Below are 26,676 nucleotides of genomic sequence, written 5' to 3' on the forward strand. Positions count from 1 at the left end.
TCCTATTCAAAATAATAATTTATTGTAATACAAAAATGAAATATACATAAATAAGCAATTTTACATTCTGCAATGCAACTAAAGCTGTAAAACATTTTTTTTTAATGTAACTTAATATATACCGGTGTTTCATAAACATTCCCTTGAGTAAATAGGTAACGATGCTCTTTTGGATTTGTAGAAATGGTGATGCGTAATGATTGCTGCGCTGCTCTAATAGAAATGGTGGGGCTTGTGCCAAAGGTACTCTTGTATGGATGCCATTAATCTCAGTGGAGATTCCATTGTGTTCTCTGTTTCAAGTGTCCTTGTGGAGAAAGACAGGCTTTCTCTGGCTCAAGCCCCCTTGCAATGATGGGGGGGAAATCTGCTCCTTCGACCCTTTTCAGAGGACAAGAAAATCATGTCATTAGTCCCAGACTTTGTCAACCTGCTCTTAAGGTATAGTATTCCTATTTCAGAATAATAGAATCATAGAATTGTAGAGTTGGTCATCCAGTCCATTCCCCTGCAATGAAGGATTTTGCATGATCAATCTGTAAGCCTGCACAAGGACTTCTGTTAGTGCAATACAGCTTCCCCTTCTCCTGCCTCACCACCCAAAATTGGCTGGGGAATAGGGCGGGAGAACCCTCAGGGTGGAGAAGAGAGGGATTGTGCCATCTGGCAAGCTGACGGAATGATTGTCAAATGCTGAATACTTCCCAGGTTGACCTAGGATGGAATTCTAACGTTACCTGGATGTAGGTCCCACTGAATTCACTGAATGTTTGATGTTTTATCCTGTTTTTACTATTCTGCTGGGAGCCGCCCAGAGTGGCTGGGAAAACCCAGCCAGATGGGTGGGGTATAAATATAAATTAATATTTATTTATAATATATAAATTAATATTTATTACCAGGACTTACTTCCGAGCATGCATGGTTAGAATTACGTTATTACTTCTGAACTGGATCAACCAGTTGTGTGTTCTTGCACAATTTACTTTGGGGGGTGGTTCATACAAGAAAAATTTCCAATGGATTATGAGCAATGTGTTCCATAAGATACATTTAGGACCCATCTTTTGAAGCTGAGTCAAGCTCATTCATTATAGAGTTTCCCTTATCAAATGATGTCCCAGTGCAAATCAGTACATATAGGCCATATTGTGTATCAGGCAACACCCAATTTTTCCTTTGATGCACTAGAGGTGAAATACATCAGTAATGCTACAATTATCATCATATATCCCCTCCCAAATGCCAAGAATCAATACTATACTGAATGAGTTGTATTAAAAAAAATGTGGGAGTAGATACACTGAAATTACTGGACTTAAGTTAGCCATGTCTATTAATTTTTGTGGGTCTGCTCCAATTACAACTTATATCAGATGCCATCCAATTTTTATGTATGCATTTATAATTGTTGACAATGCACTTTTTACTTATTCTATTATTTTATGAATTCCATTTGCATTATAAACACATGGCATGAATTAGTAGACCCAAGGCACAATATTCCCTAAACTTCACATGGAACTAAGACTCCAAACATGTACGTAGTGTAAAAAATGCGAGATAGTGCGGGAGGGCAGTCATTAGACTCAAACTACTGGTCACATCTTTGGCCAATTTATCCATTAACATGGCATGTTTCTGTATTATAAATGTCCCATTGTGCCTACGTCCATGCGGCTAGGTCACGTCAAGAAGGCTCTCATTATCAGGTGACCAACAATTTTGGGTTGGACTTGCTAGGCAAAGCACCATCTGTGGTCATTAGGACTCTTTCCATCCACTGGGCACTGACCTTGTGACTCTTGAGGTTCACAGGGCCCCAAAATAGTGACAATAGCTTGTCTTTCCGAACGGCTGGAGATATTTCTGTCAGCGTCATGAGTTGGCATGTGCTCTTCCTTTTTAAAAATGGCGGCAATTTAGACGAATTTGTTGGCGGGGGATACAAGCATATGACTACTCTAGCAGCTACTAGGCAGACAAGAGGACCCCTGCCCTGAGAGCATAGGAACAGAGGAAGCTGCTTTATACTGAGTCATTCATCCATCCATCTCAGCATTCTCTACAGCAAGGTTTCCCAAACCTGGGTCTCCTGCTGTTTTTGGACTACAACTCCCATCATCCCTGACCACTGGTCCTGCCAACTAGGATGGGAGTTGTAGTCCAAAAACATCTGGAGACCCAAGTTTGGGAAACTCTGCTCTACAGTGACTGGCAAAGGCTCTCCAGGGTTTTCCACCCTACCTGCAGATGCCGTGAATTAAACCTGGTACCTTTTGCATGCAAAACCGATGCCCTCTCACTGAGTTTTGGTCCTTCCCTTAGATCAGTTTCTTTGGTGCTTGCAAACTGCTCACACTCAAAAATCAGTATGATCTTATCTGCCTTTCTGGGCTCAACCAGTACCTGACATACATTTGAAACCTTCCTGGCTTCTCTGTGACTGGTCGGAACCTCAGATCACATGCCACTTTGATTCTCCATGGGGAGGAAAGCAACTACCAGCTTGATTGCTTGCTTACACACACACACACACACACACACACACACACACACACACACACACACACACAAACACACCTTCTCCTGGAGTTAATAGCATGGAGTATGCTGCTATGCTGAGGCTGGCACTATTGGCTGACCACATAAAAACTGTGCATGAAGTGATGGGAAGCCGGTTCAAGATCTAAAATAAACAATAATTTGAAACTGGTTTCTGTCAAATTCCTAACGCTGTTAAATGGGAACACATGGCAACAGCAAGAGATGTTCCAAAAACACACTCACAATAAGCATTTCACAATGGTGTTGTTTTTAGGTGAACACACCAATTCAGATAAAAGACAGATTCTGAGACTCTGAACGAAACAAAGAAGTTCCATGTTGACGTTTCTCAGCAAACAGTCCTGGCTTGACTGTGCCTATATTTAATGTTCAAACAGCGTAGGTCTATTATGGCAGCTTTCCTAAGTCGTATTAATAGCGCCATTAAGCAGCACTACAAAAGAACAAGAATTCCTTTATTTTGGTTCTACATTTACAAGAAAGTACATACTGCTTTTTACATAGCACAACTTATATTTAGCTTGAAAGCTTCTTTTCCGTATCAGTGGAGCTGTTTTATTTTTGATCTTTCAATCAATAAACCATATTGAAGTATATCAGGTCTGAATGGCTTCCTTCTGTAAGGATCGTTATCAAAGACGGGGATAACAAATCCCCATTTGACTGCAATATATTTATATATAAATGAAGTCTGCAAATCTGCCAATGAGGAGCAGCTGATGCCATGGTTCAACATGATCCAAAGAATCTCTCCTTTAAAAGAAAATTGTTTTATTAGCCATGGTTGGCAAAGAAAACAAAGGAGGCATGGACAGTTTTGGACAAAGGATTACAAACTGGTGGGGGTGGTCTGAGGAGGTTTTTCCAGAGACTGGACTAGACCATGGACTAGGGATGGGGAACCTGTAAGCCTCCCAGGTGTTCTTGGACTTCAACTCCCATCAGCCCCCACCAGCATGGACAATGGTTGGGGATGATGGGAACTGAAGTCCAACCACATCTGGAAGCTTATAGGTAAGAAGTTCCTGGGCCAGAACTCAGTATGTTGCATATCTGATTTCCCTTTGCCCTATTTCCCTGCCATTATAGTGTGGAGAACTAGTCCTTATCTCGGGTATGAAACTTCCAATTATTTTCCTGGGAGATGTCTTACTTTATTGCCACATTTGTTTTCTATACTTCTTCCAAGGAACTCACATATGGCTAGAGATGGGAAGGCCAGGGGAAAAACAGAAAAATTGGGGGGAAACCAGGTTTTTTTCCGGGTTTTTTAAAAAGCCGTTTCCCCCCAGAAAATTGAAAAAAGAGAGTTTGATATACCACACACTTTGTTTCACTTTTTCTGGGGAAAAAATGGCATTGGGGAAAAACAGAGGGGAACCTGCCCCCCCCCCCATTTTTCCAGGTTTTTTTCCAGGCCTTCCTATCTCTGCATATGGCATTATTTTATTCTCCCATCAACCTATGAATGACTTACCTTGTAAGCAAGTCTAGGCTGAGAGACAGAAACGGGCCCAGAGCCACCAACTTACTTTCAGGGCTAGGCAGGGAGTTTTACTACTTTGCCCTCTCTCTTTATCTCCTCCACCACTCTGGCTATTGTACTGCAATTATTAATAAAAAGAGGAGGGAGGGGAAGAACAACAAATTGAAGGCTTTCAAACAAAGGCTTTCATACTGATGGAACAGAGTTGGCAACATAACTCAGGCTCAGCAATAGCTCACAGACGAGTCCCCTCTAAATACATCTATCACATTGTCAGCAACTGAATTTTTATAAAGTCCAATAGCAGCACTCTCCCGTTAATCACATTTGTTGCTGAACCTTAAGACACTTACTTGCAATAAAGTGCTTTGTTTCTGAGCAGAGTTATTTAGGACTGGAATGCCAGAAAATCTTGCTTCACCAGAAAACATGTGGCACAACAGGGAGAAAAAAGGCCAGATTCTCATCTCAGTTTGTAAATCTGGAATCTGGTAATTTTGCCGACTCCACTTTCGCTAATACAGATTTGCTCAGCTTTAGTGGATATCGGATTATTTCCTCAACTGTATGGGGTGAGTGTGAGGCAGGGAGGTGGTGTACAACAGACAACACACCTTAAATGTTCAAGGAATAATAGGGCTCCAAATAAATGATCTTTCTGTATAGGATTCCCTTTTCTTACCATGCAAATTGATGATTATTTTAGGTGATGATTCAAGCATTTGGAACACAATGGTTTCCAAACTTTTCATATTATGCAAACCCTTTCTATGTTGACTCATCTGCAGAGGAAGCCCTGTGTGAGAGACAAACGTGTTTTCACTGACCCTTCTAAGGTGCCTTCTCACATTTGGGACTGACTAGGCCTGCTGAGTTTTGCAATCAACTCAGTTGAAACCTCAAAACGCACCAAAATAACATCTGTATGCATTGCAGGGGGAGACTATTAGTAATGTCCTGGCTTGTCTTACCATTACAGAGCTCATCACTGGGGAATGATAAGCTCTTAAGGGAACCCAAAGGTTCTTCTTAACACTGCCGGTAACCACTGTTCTAAGCAGAGCCAATGTTAAGAGGAGATTATCACTTAAGTTTTACAACTGGTTAACCAAGTAAAAACAAGCACCTTTCCAGGGGAGAAGAAGAGTTTGGATTTGATATCCCACTTTATCACTACCCTAAGGAGTCTCAAAGAGGCTAACATTCTCCTTTCCCTTCTTCCCCCACAACAAACACTCTGTGAGGTAAGTGAGGCTGAGAGACTTCAGAGAAGCGTGACTGGCCCAAGGTCACCCAGCAGCTGCATGTGGAGGAGTAGAGACACGAAACCGGTTCACCAGATTACAAGAGTACCACTCTTAACCACTATACCACACTGGCTCCCAGAACAGGAAGCAGTAGGGCAGAGAAATAATTTCTCATATCACCCTTCCTCAACCAATTGCCTTCCAGATGTCGTTGCATTACAATTCCCACCATCCTTCATTATTGCCCGAGCTAGCAAGAATTGCTGGGAATTAAGAGACTGACAGAATTTGGAAGGCACCAGATTGACATTCTCCATTTCTTTATCCACTATTGTCTCTGGTCAAAGAGGCTGCTGGAAAAACCTCCAATAAAGGGAGATGATGGCAGGATCCCAGTCATCACAACTTACAGCACAACATGGAAAGCTTCACTGAGATGCCCAGTGCGTTGTTCAGGAGAAACAAGACTGCTAACCTTCTCCCCCTGCAAAGAAGAACCTTCTCACCCCAAACCGAATCACAAATGGCTTTTGCAGCACCCACAGCCAAGTTCAACAGCGGCTAGCCATATGATGCAAAAGGCTGTTGTTGTTTTTTAAAAAATAAAGAAATACCACCCACCCACTCTGGGTGCACCGAGCTTGATCACTTGAGTCTCTGGACTGTGTGTGCTCCTGAAAACAGACCTTGAAATGAATGAGAACATCAAAATCAAAGACATATTTAAATGCATGTGCTTCACTCTAAATAGTGCATACCGCCTGCAATGTCCAACAAGCTGGAGACACTCGTGTGCGATGAGAAATGAGTGCTTTGCTTTCATCCCTGCATTGAGAAAGTGGTCACCCTGCAGGTGGAGAGAGGGAAAGCATTCCTTTAAGGGCATAGGGCATTGCCCCTCCTGTCAGTCACCAGGAACAGGGAAGAAACAAGGAGGGTCCGGTCGATTCCTTCAACATAATAAGTGCTGCTACGAAATGCAGTTGTGCTATCCATTAATTTAGGAATTCGGCAGAGAGGCTCCTGCTGTACCTAGCAGACCGGAACTTGAGCTCATGGTAACACTGCACAAAGCTGTGGTAGATGAAAGTGATAGGCAGGGCCAGCAACACAATCCCGCTGACCACACAAATCCCTCCAAGAATCCTTCCGGGTACGGTGACGGGGCATACGTCGCCATAACCAACCGTGGTCATAGAGATGATCACCCACCAACAAGCAGCCGGGATGCTGGCATAGCCTTCGTTGGGCTTCCCTAATTTCAGCCCGTGTTCAAGGAGCTGGGCGAGTGCGCTGAAAATCGCCATAGCAACGCAGACAAAGACGAGCAGCATCACCATCTCCCTATAGCATCGCTTCAGGGTCAGGCCAAGTGTCTGAAGGCCAATGAAGTGGCGGGCGAGCTTAATCACCCAAAAAATCCTCATCATTCTCAGGACCCTCAAGGTGACTCCAGCCCTCTGGAGCTGAGAATTCTCCCCTGTAAAAACGGTCATCAGCACAGAGATGTAGTAGGGAGTGATTGCCAGCAAGTCGATGATGTTCAGGGGTCTCTTGACAAACTCACACTTGTTTTTGGAGACGATGAACCTCACAATGCACTCTGCAGTGAACCAGCCTATGCAGATTGCTTCAATTATCCTGTTGAAAGAAACACAAGCAAAACAATTCAATTCCTGTGAGTAACTTTGGTTGGTCAGTCAGTTGAACTTGGACGCTATTACACTGACACGGACTCAGACTTTTAGCAGACAAGCATGCCAAATAAGTTTTTTTACTGGATTTTGATTCAGTTCACAAATAACAGGTTTCTAGCAGCTATTAGTAAGATACTAATGGATTAGAGGCTGCCAGAAACACCTCTCACTTGATCTTTTTCTCTTAAAGCCTGGTTTTTTACATACTGATGGCTTTTTGGGGAGAGAATAATAGAAACATATTTTTCTTAGTAAATGCACTGTGCCTGATTTTATGTTTTCTGATTCTATGAATTTATTTAAAATCTTAAGACATGTCAAAAAGGAACCTCTAATATCTAAGAAATTGAGGAACTGATGACATTAGGTCAAGTATTGGCAAACAGCTTGGGACCCAAGTACCTTAAGGGGCACCTCTTCCAGTATCAGCAAACTTAGGCCCTACTTTCAACAAGAGAGGCTCTGTTGGTGCTGCCTGGTTGGCACTGACCCACCACAGGGCCTTTGCGGTGGTGGCTCCCCATTTGTGGAATGCCCTCTCTGGTGAGGTATGTCTCCCTCTCTCATTCATTAACATTCAGGAGGCACTGGAACACATTCCTGTTCACATAGGCATTTGATAGCTGAAAGATACAGTTTCCGGCAACCTTGAAATTATTAGCCATGGGGCTGTTAGATACGTGGCTGTTTCTAAATGAGTTTAGATGCCCTTAATGTTTGTTTTCCATTTTTTCCATTTTGTTTCTAATTGTTTAATTTAGCAGCTTTGTTGTTTGCTGTCCTGGGCTCCTTTGGGAGGAAGGGAAGGATGGAAAGCAAACCAATAATACTACCAAAAACTAATAGGTACCAGTAGTGCGCCATGGTGCAGTGGAAAAAAAGCTGACAAAATGTGCGCATGTGTGCACACGGGATCAGCACTCCTGCATTTAGATCAAATTAGTCAGCACTTTTATTCCCCTCCAGGACTCTATTCTAGGCCCTTTTAAAATGATTTCCCAGATGAATAATTACCAGTCAACTGTAAAACAGCCTAAGCATTTCTCCAAGGTGGTTGAAGTCACTGAACTGAACTGAACGCTGTGTTACCAACATCCTTAAATCAGAGCACCAGATACAGTTATTACCAGGTGACGGGAAAGCTGGAAAGGGGCCTTTAAAACAGCATAGACAGTTCTGATTGAAACTGAATGCCCTGTTCAAACACGGCGGAAACTTTCTAATAGTACGCAGTCAGCATTGCACAGGCAGTAAAGCCAATTCGGGGACTGATGGCTTAAGTCGTTTTTAATGACGCTGCTAACGACATGGGCTTTTTTTGGTGTAGCTTCTGAAAATCATTTTAATGTTTTGCTTCATGGGCTTTATATTGCTTTTCGTAATATAAATTACAAAAGCAATACAGAACAGATAACTTACGAAATAAACATATCGCGCCACGAGAGCTTCAAAGCCTGCCGAACACTGGCTTGTGCACACAATCCTGTCTAACTTGTGGCAGTGTAGGCTGTAAAGGTTGCTCATTCTGCAGCTTGTGTTGCAACCTCTGTTAGCTGAACCAGTGTATGTTCCAGAGATCGCTCACTCCCACTTTGGAGGGAACATCCAAGGAGCAGTTGTAACCAACTGGCTGTCCACTCTGAGGATAAAGTCGCTCTGCTTTAGACGGTGGTACCACTCCTAAAGAAACCAGCCCCAGACTCCTTGGATTGAAATAATTGCTAGCGGAATCAGTGGCAGAGAGCATTGTGCTGGGGCATCTGCAAACATTTTTTGGATGTCGAAGGTTATTTAAGGTAAAGGTAAAGGGACCCCTGATCATTAGGTCCAGTCGTGGCCGACTCTGGGGTTGCGGCGCTCATCTCGCTTTATTGGCCGAGGAAGCCGGTGTACAGCTTCTGGGTCATGTGGCCAGCATGACTAAGCTGCTTCTGGCAAACCAGAGCAGCACACGGAAACACCGTTTACCTTCCTGCCAGAGTGGTACCTATTTATCTACTTGCACTTTGACCTGCTTTCGAACTGCTAGGTTGGCAGGAGCAGGGACCGAGCAATGGGAGCTCACCCCGTCGTGGGGATTTGAACCGCCAAGCTTCTGATCGGCAAGTCCTAGGCTCTGTGGTTTAACCCACAGCGCCACCCGCATCCCGTCGAAGGTTATTTAGATCCATTCTAATCTGGGTTCAGGTCTGTCCTTGGCTACCCAGATGGATGACCTTTTCAGAGAGTGGGTCGGGGGGGGTTGCAACCTTGCTCCTTCTTCCTGATCTCTCTATGGGTTTCAATACCATTGATTATGGCATTCCAGGACAGGCTTCGAGGAATGGAAATTTGGTGCATTCTGCTACAGTGGATCTGATCCTACCTACAGGACCAAGTCCTGAGAGCAGCACTGGAAGAGTGCTTTTTGCCCCCATGGCAATTGTGCTGTGCCCCAAGGCACTACTTTATCACCATCTATGTGAAGCTGCTAGGAGTTTGAGAAAAAGATGTCATCAGTATGCTGATGATACTCAGCTCTGTTTCTCCAGAACATTTGAACTGGGAATGGCTGTGCAGGAATTGGACTGGGACCGGGACGTGGTGGTGGGATGCAGGAGGGCAATAAGGTGAGCTTGAATCTTGGCAAGACAGAGGCAGTGTGTGAGAGTGGTCCAAAAAATAGTCAACTGTCTGTCCTGGATGGGGCTGCACTCCCCTTGAAGGAGCAGCTACACAGCCTGGCAGAACACAGCGTGAACTAGAGAGCTTGACAACAGGAGTTCAGGCACTGCTGACTGACTGGATTACTGCAAGGCACTCTATGTGAGGCTTCCCTTGCACTTGATCTGGAAACTACAGTTAGTGCAGAATGCTGCAGCACAGTTGCTGGCAGGAGTGAGACCCTGCCAGCATGTAACTCCTCAGCTCAGAGATCTGTACCGGTTGCCAATTTGTTACTGGTGTTGCTATTAGAGCCCTCAACGTCTTGAGACCAGTTTATCTGTGAGATATCTCCTTACTCAACCTATGTGCCCAATCAAGTGCTTCGATGTTCAGTAAGGGAACATGCTGCATAATATCTGCCCCAGAGTTTTAAGAAATCAATCTTTGATTGCAGCAGCACCTGCATTTCAGCGCTCCGACTATTGACATCAGACGGGCACTTTTGCTGTACTCTTTTCGCCGTAAAATGTTTCTGTTCATGCAAGCTTATCCAGACACACAGATGTTGATGTGATTTAATCTTTTGCTGTTCTTTTTAATTATCTTTGAAATGTTTTTAATTACTTGGGTTTTTAAAAACCTTTTGCATCAAGATATATCTATAAAATTCCTTGCAGAGAGATTTTATTACGATCAAACGGTGTTTAAATCTTGTTCAGTAAATAAACTATGAGCAGGCTTTGCTCAAAGGATGACCACTTACCTTAACAGCAACTCCTCTGCATCACCACCACATCCACTAGGCTATCATCGCCCCGTTTTCACCAGGTAACAAGATTCAGAAATAGAAGCAGAACCCACTGCCTATAGAGAAGCTTGGTTGCACCAGTGGAAGTGCTGGTGCACGGTAAGAGAGATCTGCACTACAAGTTTGCAAAATGTTCATAGGCAGGATGTGGATGTGGGGCAACGAAAGAAGCAGCTCCTGAAGAGGAGGGCCATGAGTGGGGTGTGCTGAAATCCTGAGGAGCTCTGGCCTGTGGCCAAGGTGGTTACACCACCATCATGGATATACAGTGGTGCCTCGCAAGATGAAAAGAATCCGTTCTGTGATTCTCTTCGTCTAGCGGTTTTTTCGTCTTGCGAAGCAAGCCCATTGACAGATTAGCGGATTAGCGCTATTAGCGGCTTATCTGCTGATCGGATCAGCTGATAAGCGGCTTAGAAAAGGGGGGGGGGAAACCAGCAGGAACTCGCAAGACATTGTCGTCTTGCGAAGCAAGCCCATAAGAAATTCGTTTTGCGAAGCACTTCCAAAACGGAAAACTCTTTCGTCTAGCAAGTTTTCCGTCTTGCGAGGCACCACTGTAACATACAGTTGTCTGGGGATAAGCCTGCAGCCTTTGTTTTTGTCATCTTCCAGGCTAGCAAAAGCAACATTAGGAAACACAGCGTGCTCCTATTTCCGCACAGTTTAGAGGCAAATGTAGCCCCGTAGTTTCACTTTGATCACAGCAGTGTTCAGCAACCAGACTGGCCTGCAAGCCATTCGGAGACATAGCACAAGTGGGATGAGAGGTCAAATCTTTTCCCAATGCCACTTGTTCACTTTTTGTCATCCATGTCACATCTACTCTCACCTCAGGGGACTCAAAGGGAAATGTTTATATCATGTTATAGCATTCCCCAAGTGTTTTGCACAACTGGAGTGCTTGCAAAAAGGAACCACATATTTTGTATTTTTAAAGAAAAAAATTTTTTTTGCCACTTTTTCTGGGTTCAGTAAAATATGTTGGCTTTGTAGCCTCCACAGACAAGAGTGCCTTGTGTGCTATTTTGCAACCTCACTCCGCCCACTCTCATTCCTCTTTTGCCTTAAGGATTCCAACGCTCTTCAAAAGCTCATGTTTCCCATTGTTGACTTGTATGAATCACTGGGAGAATATAGCAAGTGCTCGTGAATATATGAAGCAGAGAGCACCAAACTGGTGGTGTTGTGGGGAAGAGAGGCAATTGGCAACTGTGGCTCCATCAGGCCTCTCTGCGGGACTGCAAAGAGAATCCATAGCTCTGAATCCAGAGGCAGAGATGCAACTGTGCTGAACAGTGTGATTGATACTGCTATGGTAATAAATGCCTTCAGATGGCAGCTGATTCCTACTCCTCCATGGCTGGTGCATCAGTGTAACCTGGACTTTGTGAACCTGGTGCCCTCCACCTGTTTTAGGCTACAAATCCGTCAGGCCAAGTTAGCATGACCAAAGGTCAAAGGTGATGGGAAGTGCAGTCCAAAACTCCAGGAAGGTCCAAGTTGGGTGAAGATGGCAGCATGAACATTTTACAGTGCCGCAAACACTACATGCACATTATCCTTCCCCGGCCCCCTCAAGAAACTCTGTAGTTTCCCCAAGGCCAATGTAGGATTATGCTAATCTGCAAGCGGCTTGCAAAAAAATCAGAAGGAAGCCATGTGAAAAGGAGCTCTCACCAGTTCTACCTTTCTCTGCCGCACACAATTCCACTGCACTTAAAGCATTTTTTATTTCCCCAGGCATTCGGCGGTTAATTGCACACTGCTGGCGAGAGAATGTACCGTTTGCTGCTCCTGCTTTAAAAGTTGTTGTGAATTTGCTGTAGCCTTAATTGCTGTTTTGTGCTTCTGTACATTGGTGTGGTTTTGCTTTCAGCTGCCCTGGGCTCTGATTAGGAAGAAGGGCGGGGCATTAGAACAATCAATGGATAATAAATAAATAAATAAGCTGCTATGGCCAAGCACCGTCCAGGTTCTGGCCCAAAACTACCAGTCGGTGCCCTACTGTGCCTGGCTAATGAAGCAGGGCACTAGGAGAAGCAAGCCTCACCCAGTTCTCAGTGCACCATTGTGACAACTGGCCTTAACGGCACCTAATTTAAACTGAATATCATCCATTTTTTATGACAGCTTGCCCTGCACAAATATGCGCTCCTTTAAAAATAAAATCCCGAATTCTCCTAAGCAAGTGGCAGGATGGTAGTTTCAAAATGCAGCTACATCATAAAATTAATCAGTAGTTTCTAAACTTTCTTCCTTGTGGACCACTCGCAAATTGCAAAGGGCCTCAGCAGATCACTTAATGCTTTTTGTGCCCGTTGTTGTAACAGCACTAGATGCTGCGAGATTTTCAATTGTGTTTTTATGGACATGCTGCAGAACTACCTAGGTGAAGATAATGGACCTCAGGTTCTGGGAACTCCTGAAATAGATGAATGGTGCCAGAGAAAAATGCATTTTTAAAAAAGGCATCCCTGTTGTTTTGATACAGGCTCAGCTATGTGTAATGATGAAAATTGTGAGTGTGTGATTTTGTTCTGATATTGGAAATATCGGTATTGTGTGGTGCTCTCCTATAGACAGAAACAAATCCTACTGAGTTCAGTAGGGCTTACTCCCAGATAAGTGGGTACAGGAGCAAGGCCACGCTGAATTCTGTAAATCCCATACCCAATTACGTGGGAGTAAACCTCACTGAGTCCGGTGAGGATTCCTTCTGAATAGACATGATTGTGCTATAAGGCTACAATCCCGCACACTTACCTAGAACTATGCTCCATTGGATGCTATGGTACTTATTTCTGAGTAGATGTGTGTAAGATTGTACTGTTAGTATCCTTAATTCCAGTGAGGCTGTCTTTAAACAAAAAACTGTAAATCAGCATTTGTGAATGCTGTCATAGTTAAATTAAGAAAACCTGAGAAACTATCTATTCCCAACATCTACATATTCCAACGCATATGGCCATTCAATTTTCTTTTGTATTGATTGCACTTGAGTTGAATGTTAATTTAGTCCTTGTCTAAAACTCTCTAATTTGGAGTATTTATCAGCCTTTTAATGAAAGTTATTTTAATGCAATTCTTTGTCTGTTGATTCGAAATCTAGGGTTCTTGCAGCTTTCTTCTTCTTCTTTACTATAAACCAATCATTTTGTTTAATTTTCTGCTCTGACTGATAAGACCCAAACAGAATAGCCTATTTTACATATAGACTGGTTCAGACAGCCTGAGAATTCTTTTAAAAATCACTAATAAGGCTAGTTTGTTGTACTCAAAAGTAATTACATTCCGAGCTGTCAAAGCATCTTTCAGTTGCAAATTGCACATTTTTCCCTTTGGAGGTTGTCTAAAATTCTCCAGTAAATTTGTTGAGCATTAAAACAGGGGAAAACAGAGGTTTGGCCTCATCGTCCACTAAATGTCTGAATAAAACACAGTATATGCAGGACAAGAAACACGAAGGGGGAAAAACAGAAGACAAGACAGTGCATGATTGAACTAGTCTACATCATTATTATTTTTTTGCAAGAACATGCTTGTATTCCAGAATCAAGGAAACTTAGAAAACACCAGTAAATTCCCCTCCAGCCTCCAGTTGTTACCTAGGCAAAATCTCATGGAAGTTAGTAAATGGCATTTTTCCAGCTGCTTACAAGTTAATGTGAATTTGAGCTTCAGTCCATTTGTTTGGAAGGAAGATCCAATTAGCACTTAACTTCCGAAGAAGTATGCCTAAGATGCTCATACTATCTAGCACAGCGATGCATCTATAAAGAGGGGTCACTATCTCCCACAATCCATGACTGTTCCTCCTGCAATGAAGCTTGGGTAAGGATTCTTATGCATTATTAGGCCACTGGTTCATCTGCCTTAGTATTGTCCACTCTGCCTCCCAAGGCATCATCAGGAGATGTTTATTTTCCCCGTACCCCTACTATCTCAAATTATTTAGCTGGAGACGCAACCTGGAACCTTCTGCATGTGTTTTCGTGCTGAGCTATGGCCCCCTCAACCCTACAAGAAACATAGTATTTAGGTTGCATGGTAACACTACAGAGAGGAGGGAGAATAACAGAACCACATAGCTATTCCCCCCTCCTGCATGGGACATTAGCCTGAAGGCCATCCGGACTCTGATCACAGTTAATCAGGTGAGTGGCTAACTGCAAATCCATGAATTGCTTTAATATCTGACTCCAATCCTGCCCACAAGCAGTGGATTTATTGGGGCTCACAAACCAGAATATAAAGCCACAGCTTGAAGCTGGTTTGCAAACAGCAGTTTGTGCTAACTGTGGTTTGCAGTTATGGCTGAATTCACAGACCATTAACAAACCACAAGCGGAAATGGGAGCGATCTTACAAATTAAGCAGATGGGAAACAAAAGCATACAAAAAGAAGTTCCCAAGCTCAAACCATTGTATAGGTTCCTAACTATGATTGGCACAAACCATGGTTTTGCACTGTGCCTGAATCCAGCTGAAGAATCAAAACTGGAATGAACTAAATGGTACTCACAATGCTACACCGCTCATTCACTAGGTCTATCTCCAAAGCTGACAAGTCTGTACTGGGGTGGGTAATCTTTCTTGACCTGAGGGCTGCACTTGCTATTGGCCAGGCCTCTGAGGGCCACTTGCCAGCAGTGCGCATGACCAAAGTGAGAGAGGGTGTTGCCAATGGGAGCAATGGCGCCCCATACTTACTCTCACACACAGCACACCCATACTTGCCACATACACAGCACACATGCAGACACAGCAAACACCACAAAAAAACTTTGTCTCGGATCTTCGGAGAACTTTATTTTTATTAATCTAGCTTTCTTTGTGTGTCATCTTACACCCAAAGGTGTCTTAAATAGGAAACAGATAAATATTATTTTAAAAAGTAAATTAAAAGTGATCTCACTGGGCTGGGAGGAGAGGTTCCTTTCTTCCCAGCACAATACTGTGATTGTACTTACAGTCCAAAACATCTAGAAGGCACTATGTTGGCCAAGGCTGCATTTGAGGGACAGAAGACCCAAAGCCCCATGACTCCCTAGTTGCTGATCTCTAATATAAGTGTAAGGATGTTCTACCGGAGTCAGATAAAACAATGAGCAATATAGATTAAATTATGGACACAATTCGACCAAAACTGAAGCCCCAATCTGGTTAGCTCTCTCGTTCGAACAGATAGTTCTTCACTTTCACTGGATTGTCTGGGACTTAATCACATAACTTACCACTTAAAACACACCAATTTGAATGTGGTGCAAGCCCAGTCTGCCTTTTTCTGGTCAGTATGCAGTGTAAATATAGGGGTAAAATACTCTGAGGAGCATCTTCTGAAATACACATACCGTTGCAGAAGATAAGCTACAGTATATCCATATGTTTAAAGTTATGCCTATAGTTTTCATTAGCCACCCACAATCCTCTATTTAAAGAAGTTTAGAATGGAAGCCAGAAATAAAAGGGAGCTATAGAATAGGACTTGCCAAACTGGATATATGCCTAGAACAGTTTTATCTCTTTTTAAATTCACGTTTAAATGTTCTGCAGTCCTACCGCCTTCTGACATATTTTACTGGCGCTCATAGGAATTCAATACCTTTATGGAGATCAATTTTATAATGGGGGATAAATATTCTCCACAAACGATAATGTGTTGTGTTTCCAGAAGCAGCTCTTTGGGCTTTAGTTGAGATTAAGAACCCAGGGGTTTTATGGTTAGTAAACTGTGCCTTCGGTAAAACACACACCCTTAAAAAAATCACAATCCCAGCATACAGAGTGAGGTGTTGGGTGAGACAGTCTGTTCTTGCTGCGCATGCACATCCTTGGGGAAAGTTTCCAAAAAAAACATGTACAAGACAGTTTTATTGGCATCACAGGACCGGTGTGTGTGTTTAAAGATGGCTTCATCGTGTTGAATTGCTCCAAATGACCTGTTATGGAAAAGCACTGGAAAAAGCTACCCTAAGATAGATTTTCCACAACATGCATTTCAGTAAGTCATGCCCTGGGTTAATTTATGGGAGAGAGCATAGATCAGAAAGGCTAAGACACCCTCGTCAGCCATCTGCTATGTGGGAGCAAGAGGAATATGAACAGTGAATGTTAAATTTGCAAAAGCTAAAAGAAGGGAGAGGGCTCAAGTGAAACCAGTTGAGTACTACTCTTCAGAAAAGTTCTTCCTTGTGTTTGGTTGCAATCTCTTTTATTGCAAGGTTTGGCAAATGTTTGGTGTTCGTCTGCTTGTTGTAGAGGGCAGTTTGCCTTATTAAATTATTTTACAGCAGAGGCTCCAGGAAATCACACAGGGATTTGGAGCAGTAAAGCTAGATAGATGATAGATAGAGATAGATAGATAGATAGATAGATAGATAGATAGATAGATAGATAGATAGATGATAGATAGAGAGAGAGAGAGATGATAGATATAGATGATAGATAGATAAAGATAGATCATTTCACACTCGGGTAATGTATCAGAGCAAACCCACTGTAATTAATGGATTTGTTAGTTATGACCATTCATTTCATTGAGTCTACTCTGAGTAGGACTATTATTGGCAATTGTCCACAGTCCCCCACTCCCTGCCCATTTATCCTACGCTGTGCTTCCCTCCTAACCTGGCACCATACCTTCTCCACTTTAAGTTCTCTGGGCACCTTGAACTCTCTACTTAACCGTTCCATTCTCTTACATGGACACACAAGAGAGCAGAGTATGATGACTGCCTTGGGGGGGCGGGGGTTGTACTGGTTCTAGCAATGAGCTCAAGATGGTTACCCATTATAGCTGTTTCCATGCTCTCGCTCTCTATCTCTCTCTTACAGGGAGAGAGAAACTGCAGCTACTTCTTTTGAGAAGCCTGTCAGCTTTCCAGCTGGAAAGAACATCAGGTGGCTTTGGACTGGATACTGCCAGGTCTGCTTTACCAGCGACCTCTGAAAAGTGCGAAATGATCGGCTATTCTTATCTGTTCCTGCTGTAACCAAGTACTTATGGATATGCTTTGGCTGTGCTGATGACACTGAGCTCTCTGGAGAAGGAGTAGGGGACAGTCCATGGAAAAGGGCTGGTATCTTCTGAGTTCTGAATACATACAGTATACTTTTATACTGTATATTTTTTGTGTTTGTTCTGAAACTCAATAATTTATTTTGTAAAGTTATCTACTCTTGTATTTGGTACTATGTGGTTTTATGTTCCGCTCCATTTCTTGCCAAATATATGGCTTAACCATTCTGTTAACCTGCCAGTACCAAGAGTAATAAGCGAAATTTGGTAATAATTTTATTCAGAATCTCTGCTTTAAAAACAAAACAAAACAAAACTTCATACACATGCACAAAGACTCTCCCACTCCCATAATTTTCTATCTTCACCCTGCAAATGGAAACGTTTCAAAATCTCCCAAATCCTGCCTAGAAGATTTATTTGCATGCATCAAAAACATATTTGCATGCATCACGGACAGAGAAGCTATGAGCATGGGAACCTGCCACATACAGAGTCAGACCCCACTGGTCCTTGAGGTTCAGTATTATCTACACTGACAAGCAGTGTCTCCAGAATTTCAGAAAAGGTTGTTCCCTAGCCCTACATGGAGATGCCGGGGATTGAACAAAAAAACTCAGGGTGGATATTTGTACTCCAGTGCTAGGGGGTATGAGGATGGGGTTGTGCAAAGAACTTGATAAAACTAAACCTCAAGCAACAAAAGAAGGAAGACCAAAGCTTGTTGGTTCAATTTTTTTTTTTTAAATGACTGAATAAGTAGTACTTGCGGAGGGTGTCACCTGGCCTCTGTTTGAGTAAAACACTGATTTAATTACTCTGACATTGACACTCTTTAAAGGCCAGAAAATGGTGCAGAGGTCAAAACCAGTAGTGATGTCATGGAGACTAGCCAATAAGGGGCTGCGAGTATCTGGATAGGCAGCTGTTGTAGAGGTGCCCCAAGATGCCCACCCTGTGTCCTCTGAGCTTGGTGCAAATGTCTGACCCCAATGGGGATGCAAGTCCTCACCTGGGGCCACTAGTCACCCACAAATCCAGCATGGCTGAAGTTGAATCAGCACCATGTTTTTATGGGGGACAGGAATGACTGTGCAGAAATGGCCTCTTGTTAATTATCTTTCTGCATTCGTTCGACTCCTAGGAATTGGTTGAAATAAACTGATAATTCAGAAATGCCCTGTGTTAGAATCGAGTCACATTAGTAATCATTGTTAACTGACTTGTGGAAAGGCTGTTAACACCTTATAAATGAAATTTGCAGAACTGTATGAACAGATGAGCAGAGATATGTGCGATTTTGAAAAACTGACCTTGGCACTAAGCAAATTAAAAGCAAATTATTAGTGAGAGAAAATTAGGTCTGAACAGGAAAAAAAGGTAATTAAAAGGTGGCCAAGTTCCTTTTAAGCGTGACAACCTTCAATCAGCAAAGATTTGCTCAAGGTGAAGGCAAAGGAGAGAAGAATATTAGTGTTTGTTGTTGTTTTTAAAAACCCTTTTATTTCTGGATGGTAGTCACGTAGGTGTTACCCAGAATAGACCCACTGAAATTAATGCACCTTAGTCTCCTGTATTGCAGGAGGTTAAACTAGAGGACTCTGGGGGGTCCCATTCAACTCCATGGTTCTATGCACATTAATTTCAATGGGTCTACTCTGAGTATAATATAGTTGAATGCTACCTTTTGTTTTGAAGTTCACCCTTAAAGATACCCATACACCTGTAGTCTCACTCAGCTAACAGTCACTTCACACCAGGCATATGTCCAAAATTGGCTGTGTCGCCATCTATTTCTGCCCTGTCATCTCTGTGGCACCCACCATGTGGGTTGTTTTCAATTGAATGATTATAGTGGACGTGTCCCATATGTGGCTCTCTACAGCACGTTTCTGTGGTGCACACACTCCATTAAGAAAGAGACAGTTAGTTGCCCCATATTTCATGCTTGTAGAAGAAGCTATCGACAATTTAATGTGTACCCCACTCCTACGGGACTTGGCCCTAGTTAATAATTTTCAGCTGAAGTCAAAAGTTCCCAGCGTTCAGTTTTAAAGCTGCTTTCATTAATTCATGGCCAGAGTAAACCCATGGGATTTTTGAAGGTACAGCAAAAATGGGCTGCTTCACAAGTTCAGCCGAAATTAAGAGATATAGCTGAGGACACAGAGTCCGATAATGAAAACTGATATTAAGAAGATGCCAACTCAGGATCTGAAGTGGAAAATCCTGCCTTTGAATAAAGGCCAAGGGTAAAGGATATCATTTGATCTATCTCAGCCCAATTATTTCACCTCTAGTTTATCTTACTACTGCATATTATAATCATAATTCATTCTGATACGTTGTTTGTTGCATCTTTGTTATAAAAGACACCTGAAAATCATTCTCCCCTAAATCTGTCAATAGCACTGGTTTATATATCTATTTCAATTTCTACTAAGATTCTTCCCGTCCCCACCCCAGGCCATATTATTTTTCCTCCTACAAAATATCTGGTTCAAATCTAGAAATAAACTAAAAATGTGTAGTAACCAGGATTTTTTGTGACAGTACTCACTAGCACAGAGTACTGGCACTTCTTATTTTGCTGCTGTCAGCAGCCATTTTGTGCTGGCACCCACGGCACTTTTATCAATATATGAGTACCACCAGAAGCTCTATTTTTTTTAAAAAAAACCCCAAAATCCCCTAGGATCCGATTGATATTAAATACTAAAGAGGCTGCCCAGGTCTAAGGATATGAAGTTGTGCTCAGTTTGAAGTACTGTACTTGGGTTTTTTTGTAGCAGTTTCATTTGACTGTAGATTCATTCCAGTAATTCATACGCCTTTAAAAATGATTACTTATCAAACCAGGACTATTTCTAGGAGGGGAAGAAACTAGTTCTAAAGAAAGAGTAACGTGTACATAAAGCACCGGAACAAAGTCAGATAGTGGCAGTTTTCTCAGAAATATGACATCATGGACAGTTTTCTTCCAAACCCACATCGAAAACAAGTGTTCTCCCCACCCACCCAAACTGGCTTGCCAAAGTTTTGTTGTGAGAAAGTCATGCCTCTGTGAAGTTTTATCTAAAATGCCTAACTTCCCAGCTTACTAATTAGAGTGTATCTTTAGATGTGGGAGGATTATTTAAAATGAAAGACAGTTCTTTTATAAAGGTGCTTCGATGGCTCCCCGACTGTGAAGGAGGGAAGCAGCAGGAGAGAAGTGAAATTAGCAATAAAGTCCCCATAAACTTCAAAGGGAGCAGATATCATCCATATGGCAATGAGACCAAACGTCTCATTCAGTCCCTATTCAGTCTTGCTAGCGCCCAGCTTTTAAAACAGGACCTCAATGATGAGTGCAGCCATGGTTGGAGCGCTGCGAGATCAAAAGCTCAAAAGTTAAGAGATGCTTCAGGGCTAGGTCATTATTTTCTATACAACAGCAACTTCCTGCAACAGATGATAATTTGAAACAAGCAAACCTCGCATGCTTTCCTCTCTTATCTGGAACTAATAATAATAATAATTTCAATAAGATTGTTATTGGATTAATGTAGGAGGAATGAAATTTCACAGAATTCTCCATTTTATCAGCCAAACGGAGAATTCTGCATCACTCTAAAGAATGCATATTCTTCTACTGACAGAAACTGGTCTAATACTTTACTTGCTTGGTATAACATTACTTGGTACAAGCCTAGAAAAAAGTTTCTATATGCTAAATGAGAGGAAGAGGTTGTTGTCTAATAAGAGCTGGCACTGCTACAGGTGCCACATATACTTGTTCCGCATTTGTAAGGAATTTGTATTTTAGTTTGGCAGCACCCCTACTTTGGAACCCTCTCTGTATTGATGTCAAACAGGTGCCTTCCCTGTACTCTTTTCAGTGCCTGCTAAAAACTTCCTTTGTTTAGGCAAACCTACTCATATACGTAGAATGTTGACATGTGTTTTGATCTGGTTCTTTAGTTTATCTTTGATTTTAATTATTCTTTCAATGTTTTAATAGCTGTTTTTAACTACTTTTGTTGATAATTTTACTGGGTTTTCTCCTCATTGAAAACTGCTTTGAGGTTTTTTTCCTTACACTCAAGTAGTATATAAATTTTACGAAATAAATAAATGAAAGGAACATAATTCATTGTGTGGGTCAGAGGCGTTGGGAGAATCATTCCCCATTCCTGCAGAATTATTTATTTTTTGTCATTCTTGGAGAACCTTTACATATAGGTCATCCTGTTTCATGTCCAAAGCATTTGCCTGGGGGCATGGATTAAGGCAGGGAGACATCTTCTAGCTACATCAGAATCACATAGTTTAACCTTTGAAGTATGGTTTTCAGGCTGCAACTTTAAATTCCCGTGGTGCAATGAGAAATCAGGTATCCATGGCATTTCCTGCCCATTCCTTCCCTGCTCTTCTTCTGATAGCTGCTGCAAGCAGGATTCCAGGTGGACAGGCTGGATGAAAAGACAGGTGGAAGAATGGGCTAGAAAAGCTGTGGCTACGTGAGGCACCAGCAAAGTACCATACAGATCTCTGGGTTGCCACCAGGGAAAGCTTGTTAAGAGTTGATGAACTCATTCTAAACCCTGGAGAGCTACTGCCAACCAGTGTAGAGAATACTGAGCTTGATTGACCAATGGTCTGACTCAGGGCAAAGCAGTTTCCTACATATATTCCAAATCAAGACCCCCACTGTGAGGGAGAAAGGGATAGGCTCTAGGCTTGAGGAGACACTAGCCAAAGTGCGCTCTGGTGGGTGGTGCCGCCATTTTAATTTCCCACAAGCTGTCACTCCAAGGCATGGCGGTAAATTAAGGTTCAGTTAGCTAGCGGGAGGTGCGGAGGCAAGATGGGAGTCAGTGCTGGTGGGCTTTGCTAGGGGACAGGGGCTTGAGAATGTGCAAACAACCAAGGTTAAAATAATCCTTAACAGATTTCAAGCACTGTGTGTGTATGTGTTAGTTTTTTAATTTGCTCAGTGCATATATTTCAATGAAGAGGTTTATCCTCATGTGGGCATTGGTAAATTAAAAGTCAAAGCCTGTGGATGAGCTGGAATTTTATGCTTCCCCGCCCTATTTGTTTCTGTTTCCTTCATTAGTGCCAATATTTAATTGTTTGCCTTTATTATTTGCAATAAGCTTTCAAGTCCACTGAGGAAGATGAGTCTGAAAAACAGGTCTGACCTTTTTGTAGTGTGTCTATGCTTAAAATTTTCTGATTCATTTACTTATTTGCAATAAATTTCTGTTGCATGTTTTACCTTAACCTCCTTTTCAGCTGCCTGTCTTAAGACACCAAGTGCCTGGAGGGAGAGTTCCTCAAGCACCGTTTTTCAAACTTTCCCCCTCAGTGAAAGTCCCCCACCCCCAAAAAAGCTATTTATTTGCTGCTAAGGACCCTTGCACTTCCTCTGCCATGGGACCTCAGCTGCATCTACAGAGGATTACAGAGTATGTTCTGGGCTAGAGCACACACGCAGTTCGTCCATTGCAATGGCCAGGCATTGGGTCTCAGCATCGCCTCATATAAACTGAACCAGGAACGCACCCCTATAGCTGCACATGGCAGAGAAATATTAGCAGTGATGGGCAAGTTTATCTTTCAGGAAACCTTGCCTGCCATTCCAGATTTTCACCCTGAATAATCCCTGATAAGCTCTGAAGGAATCACAGGCTCCTCAAGACACAGTTTGAAAGCAAGTGAACTGAAACATCCTGCAAGAGATGCTTATCTAGCCATTCTATGAGGAGGAGGAAAAACACCTTCCATGGAAAGATAGAGCATATTTCTCCCTCTGTGACACTGAAGCGCTGCTTCTTACTTCAGAAGCTGCCTCTCAGGTCCATAAAATCCAGCCAGTTTAGTTTTTCAAAACTACTGACATGCCATTTTCCCAATGTCTTGAGAAAGCGCTATGCAAGACTCTTAATGAAGGCTTTGGGGTAGGAACTATGCTGCCCTGCTATATTTCCTATGAAAGTACAATTTAGAAATATTATTAATAGTAACAATAACAATAATATTAAAATAATAAGTATAAATCCCAGGTCACTCATTGGCATCCAGAAAGTTTGCTGCTGTAGTCTTGGAATGTTGACTCCCCCTTATCCAAAATGTTACGGTGAGGTCCTAAATCTAAAGGCGCATGAGGGCACCCTCTTGCTGAAGCTAAGCAGGTCTGAGGAGCCAATCCTACGGCAAGGTCTGCCATGGATCAGCCCAAAATATATGAGTGTAATGTGCTCATCCTGGATCAGCTGGCTGAGCTGAATCCACAGTAAGTCGTCCCCCCCCCAAAAAAAAAAGGTGTGTGTGAGGGCTGGACCAGAATGGAGGGGAATTAGGCTGAATCCTAAGCCTGTTCAGTTCGATCACATGACCAGGAAATCTATTTTAAAGGCTTGTTTCCCCTCTGCCAGCCTTAGGCAGAGCAGCAGTCCTGTTGCTGACCAGGGTTTGGTTCTGGCATAACTTTACATTCTCTGAACTTGCACCAGCTGGCATTATGCCAGTTTCTTGTGCATGGGATTGCTCCCTGGGTCTGGTTAGTGCTAGGATGGGGTAATTCTCCCCACAAGCAACGTTGCTGTCCCACGCAGCCTTGGGAACCCCACACACCTTGCCTTGGGACTTCCTGGTGGACGAAAAGGCAACACAAAACTGCAAGAAAGTAACTGAGCGGAGCAATCATTTCTACTCTGTAGGAGTTTCTGAGAAATAGCTGCCCTTGGTTTAAAGGAGGTGCGCCCCTTTTCCTGCCCCATCCCCACCTTTTTCTTTCTTTCTTTCTTTCTGCAAAGGGGAAAGGTGAGGTGGACTTTGACCGATGGTTGTTTCCAGCGTGACACCAGCACTTGGCAGAAACTGGTGGCAAGGCAACCATCGCGGTGATGAAGATGGCGAGGAGGAAGAAGACAGGGAGCATTGCAGAGAGGAGGACAGAGACGGGACACACTCGGACGGGACACCTTCGAAGAAGGGGGGGGGGTTAAAAATAAGATTTCCTCCTACCCTGAAGGCTCCCTGAGTGAGTCTGCTGTGTACCTGCTTTGCTCCTCCATGCTTCGGTTCTCGGCCGCCCGCCACTCGGGCATGGTGCTGGCGCAGAGCACCACCATGGAGACGATGACGAAGAGGATGGAGACGGTGGCCAGGATCTGCGCGGCCAAGGAAGAGGTTGGCTCCTCGAAAGTCCTCCTCATCCTCTCCAGCCACTTCTTCTCGGCGCCGGGCGGGGGCGCTGCGCTGCCGCTGCCCTCCCCGGCTTCGGCGCCGGTGCCGCCTCGGCTGCTGCTGGCGGTGGTGCTGCCGCTGCCCCAGGCCGCCCCGGCGGCGGGCTCGGCGGCCTGCAGGTCGTCGGCCGAGTAGGAGGTGTAGGTGTCGGACATGCGGTCGTCGAGGCGGCGCTGGCAGCAGTAGTCGAGGTGCGACGCCTCGAGGCCCCAGTAGATCATCTCATTGTAGAAGGAGAGCTCGCACATGTGGGGCACGAAGCGCAGGTGGCCGTAGCGCACGTAGAGCATGATGAAGCCGAAGGCTTCCGAGTGGCGGTCGAAGAAGTACTCGTTGCGCTCTCGGTCGTAGTCGTCGCAGACCTCCAGCACGTCCTGCTCCGACAGGCAGCCGTGCAGGCGGCTCAGGCGGCGCAGGGGGAAGTCCTTCAGCACCTCCCGGGAGAACGAGTAGCGGGTGCCCCCCACGTTCAACACCACCACCGACGGGCCCCCCCGGCCAAAGTTCATGGCTCGGGGGGCGGGCGCGGGGGAGGGCGGAGACGGCGAGCGGGGGAGGACGGGCGGCTCGCGCGGCACCTCAGCAGCCCCGAGGTGCGCGCCGGGGAAGGGCGGGGTCCTCCTCCTCCTCCTCCTCGCTCAGCCTCGAAGCGGCGCCGTCTAGAGCGCGCGCTTCAATGCCTCTGCCCTCCGGGTCTTTCTTTTCGCGCCTCGGCGTCGTCCTCTCGGAGGGGCGGCGTCCCGTTCCCAAGCGGAGCGCGCGCAGCCCGGCCCCCCTCGGAGGGGAAAGAGAGCGCGCGGAGTCCCTCGGAAGGGAAAGAGAGCGGGGCGCCCGAAGGAAGAGCGCAGCGGCAAGTGAGAGGGGGGCTTCACCGAGGGGCGGCGGGCGACTCCGTGCGCCCCTGTCGCGCGTCGCCCGGCGCTGGCTGTGGCGAGGCGCCGCCGCCGCGCCGCGAGAGAGCCCAGGCGGGCTTCGCGAAGGGCATGGCAGGCAGGCGAGGCAAAGTCCCGCAAAGTTTGGACAGCTCCGGGCTGCGCCGCGCAGCCTTCGAGGCGCCGCGCCGCTCCCTGCTTCTGTGGCGCGCGGCTCGCGAGGCTGAGAGACACGGCGGCGCGTCTCCTCGGAGTGAGGGCAGAGGCGGCGGGGAAGGGACACGCCTCCTCCCTCCCGCCTCCCCTCCCGGGCGGAGAGCGAGCCGAGCTGCCTCTCTTTCCCGCTCGGCGCCGCGCGGAGAGGAAGACCGAGGCATCTGAGGAGAAGCTGCTCTTTTACTTTCCTCGAGGAATCAAGGACCTGGAGCGCGAGAGGAGGGCAGGTTTCACCGCCCGCCTTAACCGTGTTCTAGATATTTATTCCATACAATATTTACATTCGCATCCCCCCTGTCTGCTATTCCCAGATGGCTTTTATAGGAACTGCAACTTAAGAAACAAAACAACTGGTCCTCGAGTTCGCAGTTTTCCTTACCTGTCCCCCTTCCTTTCCCCTTTTGAGTCATGTCTGAAGGCAGTCACTCTTTATTGACCTGTTGTCGGCTGCTGTCTGGGGGCGCCCTTTGGGAGTGGGGCAACAGTACTTTCCATAAACATCTATTTCAAGTTTTTTTACGGCAGCCCCCCCCCATTATCTCCCTTAAGTGGCTTCACTATAATTGACTTAAAAGTTTCTCTTTTTCCCAGGCCGAGCTTGTTACAAAAGGCAAAGCAGGGCTGAGTGCCTGTAAGAATCGAGGGAACGCTTAAGCTGGCATAGCAGCAGTCTTGTTGTTGTTGTTGTTCTTGTTTTAGCACAATATGCCCGCTATAAGTGGTGCTTACAGGGCTGAATAAAATTTCCTCCTTTTCCTGTCCATGATCATGGGACTGAGTGGAGAAGCGGAATTGCAAGTAGTCAAGAGAAGGCAGCCAATGATTCTTGCAAAAAGATGAAGCAGTCAGGTCCTTCCCACGGCTCCTGGCTGGAAAGGG

At 44.5% G+C, this 26,676-nt stretch overlaps 1 protein-coding gene across 2 annotated transcripts; it reads right to left on the reverse strand.

Annotated features, from left to right (window-relative positions):
- On the reverse strand, positions 1-25,654 carry KCNG3 (potassium voltage-gated channel modifier subfamily G member 3). Of its 2 annotated transcripts, none has more exons than XM_081186071.1 (2): positions 24,488-25,654; positions 1-6,942 (listed from the first exon to the last, which is right to left on the reverse strand). In XM_081186071.1, the coding sequence occupies exons 1-2, from the start codon at positions 25,216-25,218 to the stop codon at positions 6,297-6,299; spliced, it is 1,377 nt and encodes a 458-aa protein (XP_081042197.1). In that variant the 5' UTR covers positions 25,219-25,654; the 3' UTR covers positions 1-6,296. The 2 variants fall into 2 exon arrangements, with proteins under 2 accessions (XP_081042197.1, XP_081042198.1); XM_081186072.1 differs by having other exon boundaries at positions 24,521-25,653.
- Positions 25,655-26,676: the final 1,022 nt, after the last annotated feature.

This window comes from Podarcis bocagei (assembly GCF_964188305.1).
Source record: "Podarcis bocagei genome assembly, chromosome: 3".
NCBI classification, from domain to species: Eukaryota; Metazoa; Chordata; class Lepidosauria; order Squamata; family Lacertidae; genus Podarcis; species Podarcis bocagei.

Bases quoted from the DNA above. Each gene is read 5' to 3' on its own strand.
- KCNG3 (XM_081186071.1), bottom strand. From the start codon at position 25,218: ATGAACTTTGGCCGGGGGGGCCCGTCGGTGGTGGTGTTGAACGTGGGG. The intron at 6,943-24,487 runs GTAGGAGGAAAT...TTCTTTCAACAG, and splicing joins TCACTCAGGGAGCCTTCAGG to GATAATTGAAGCAATCTGCA.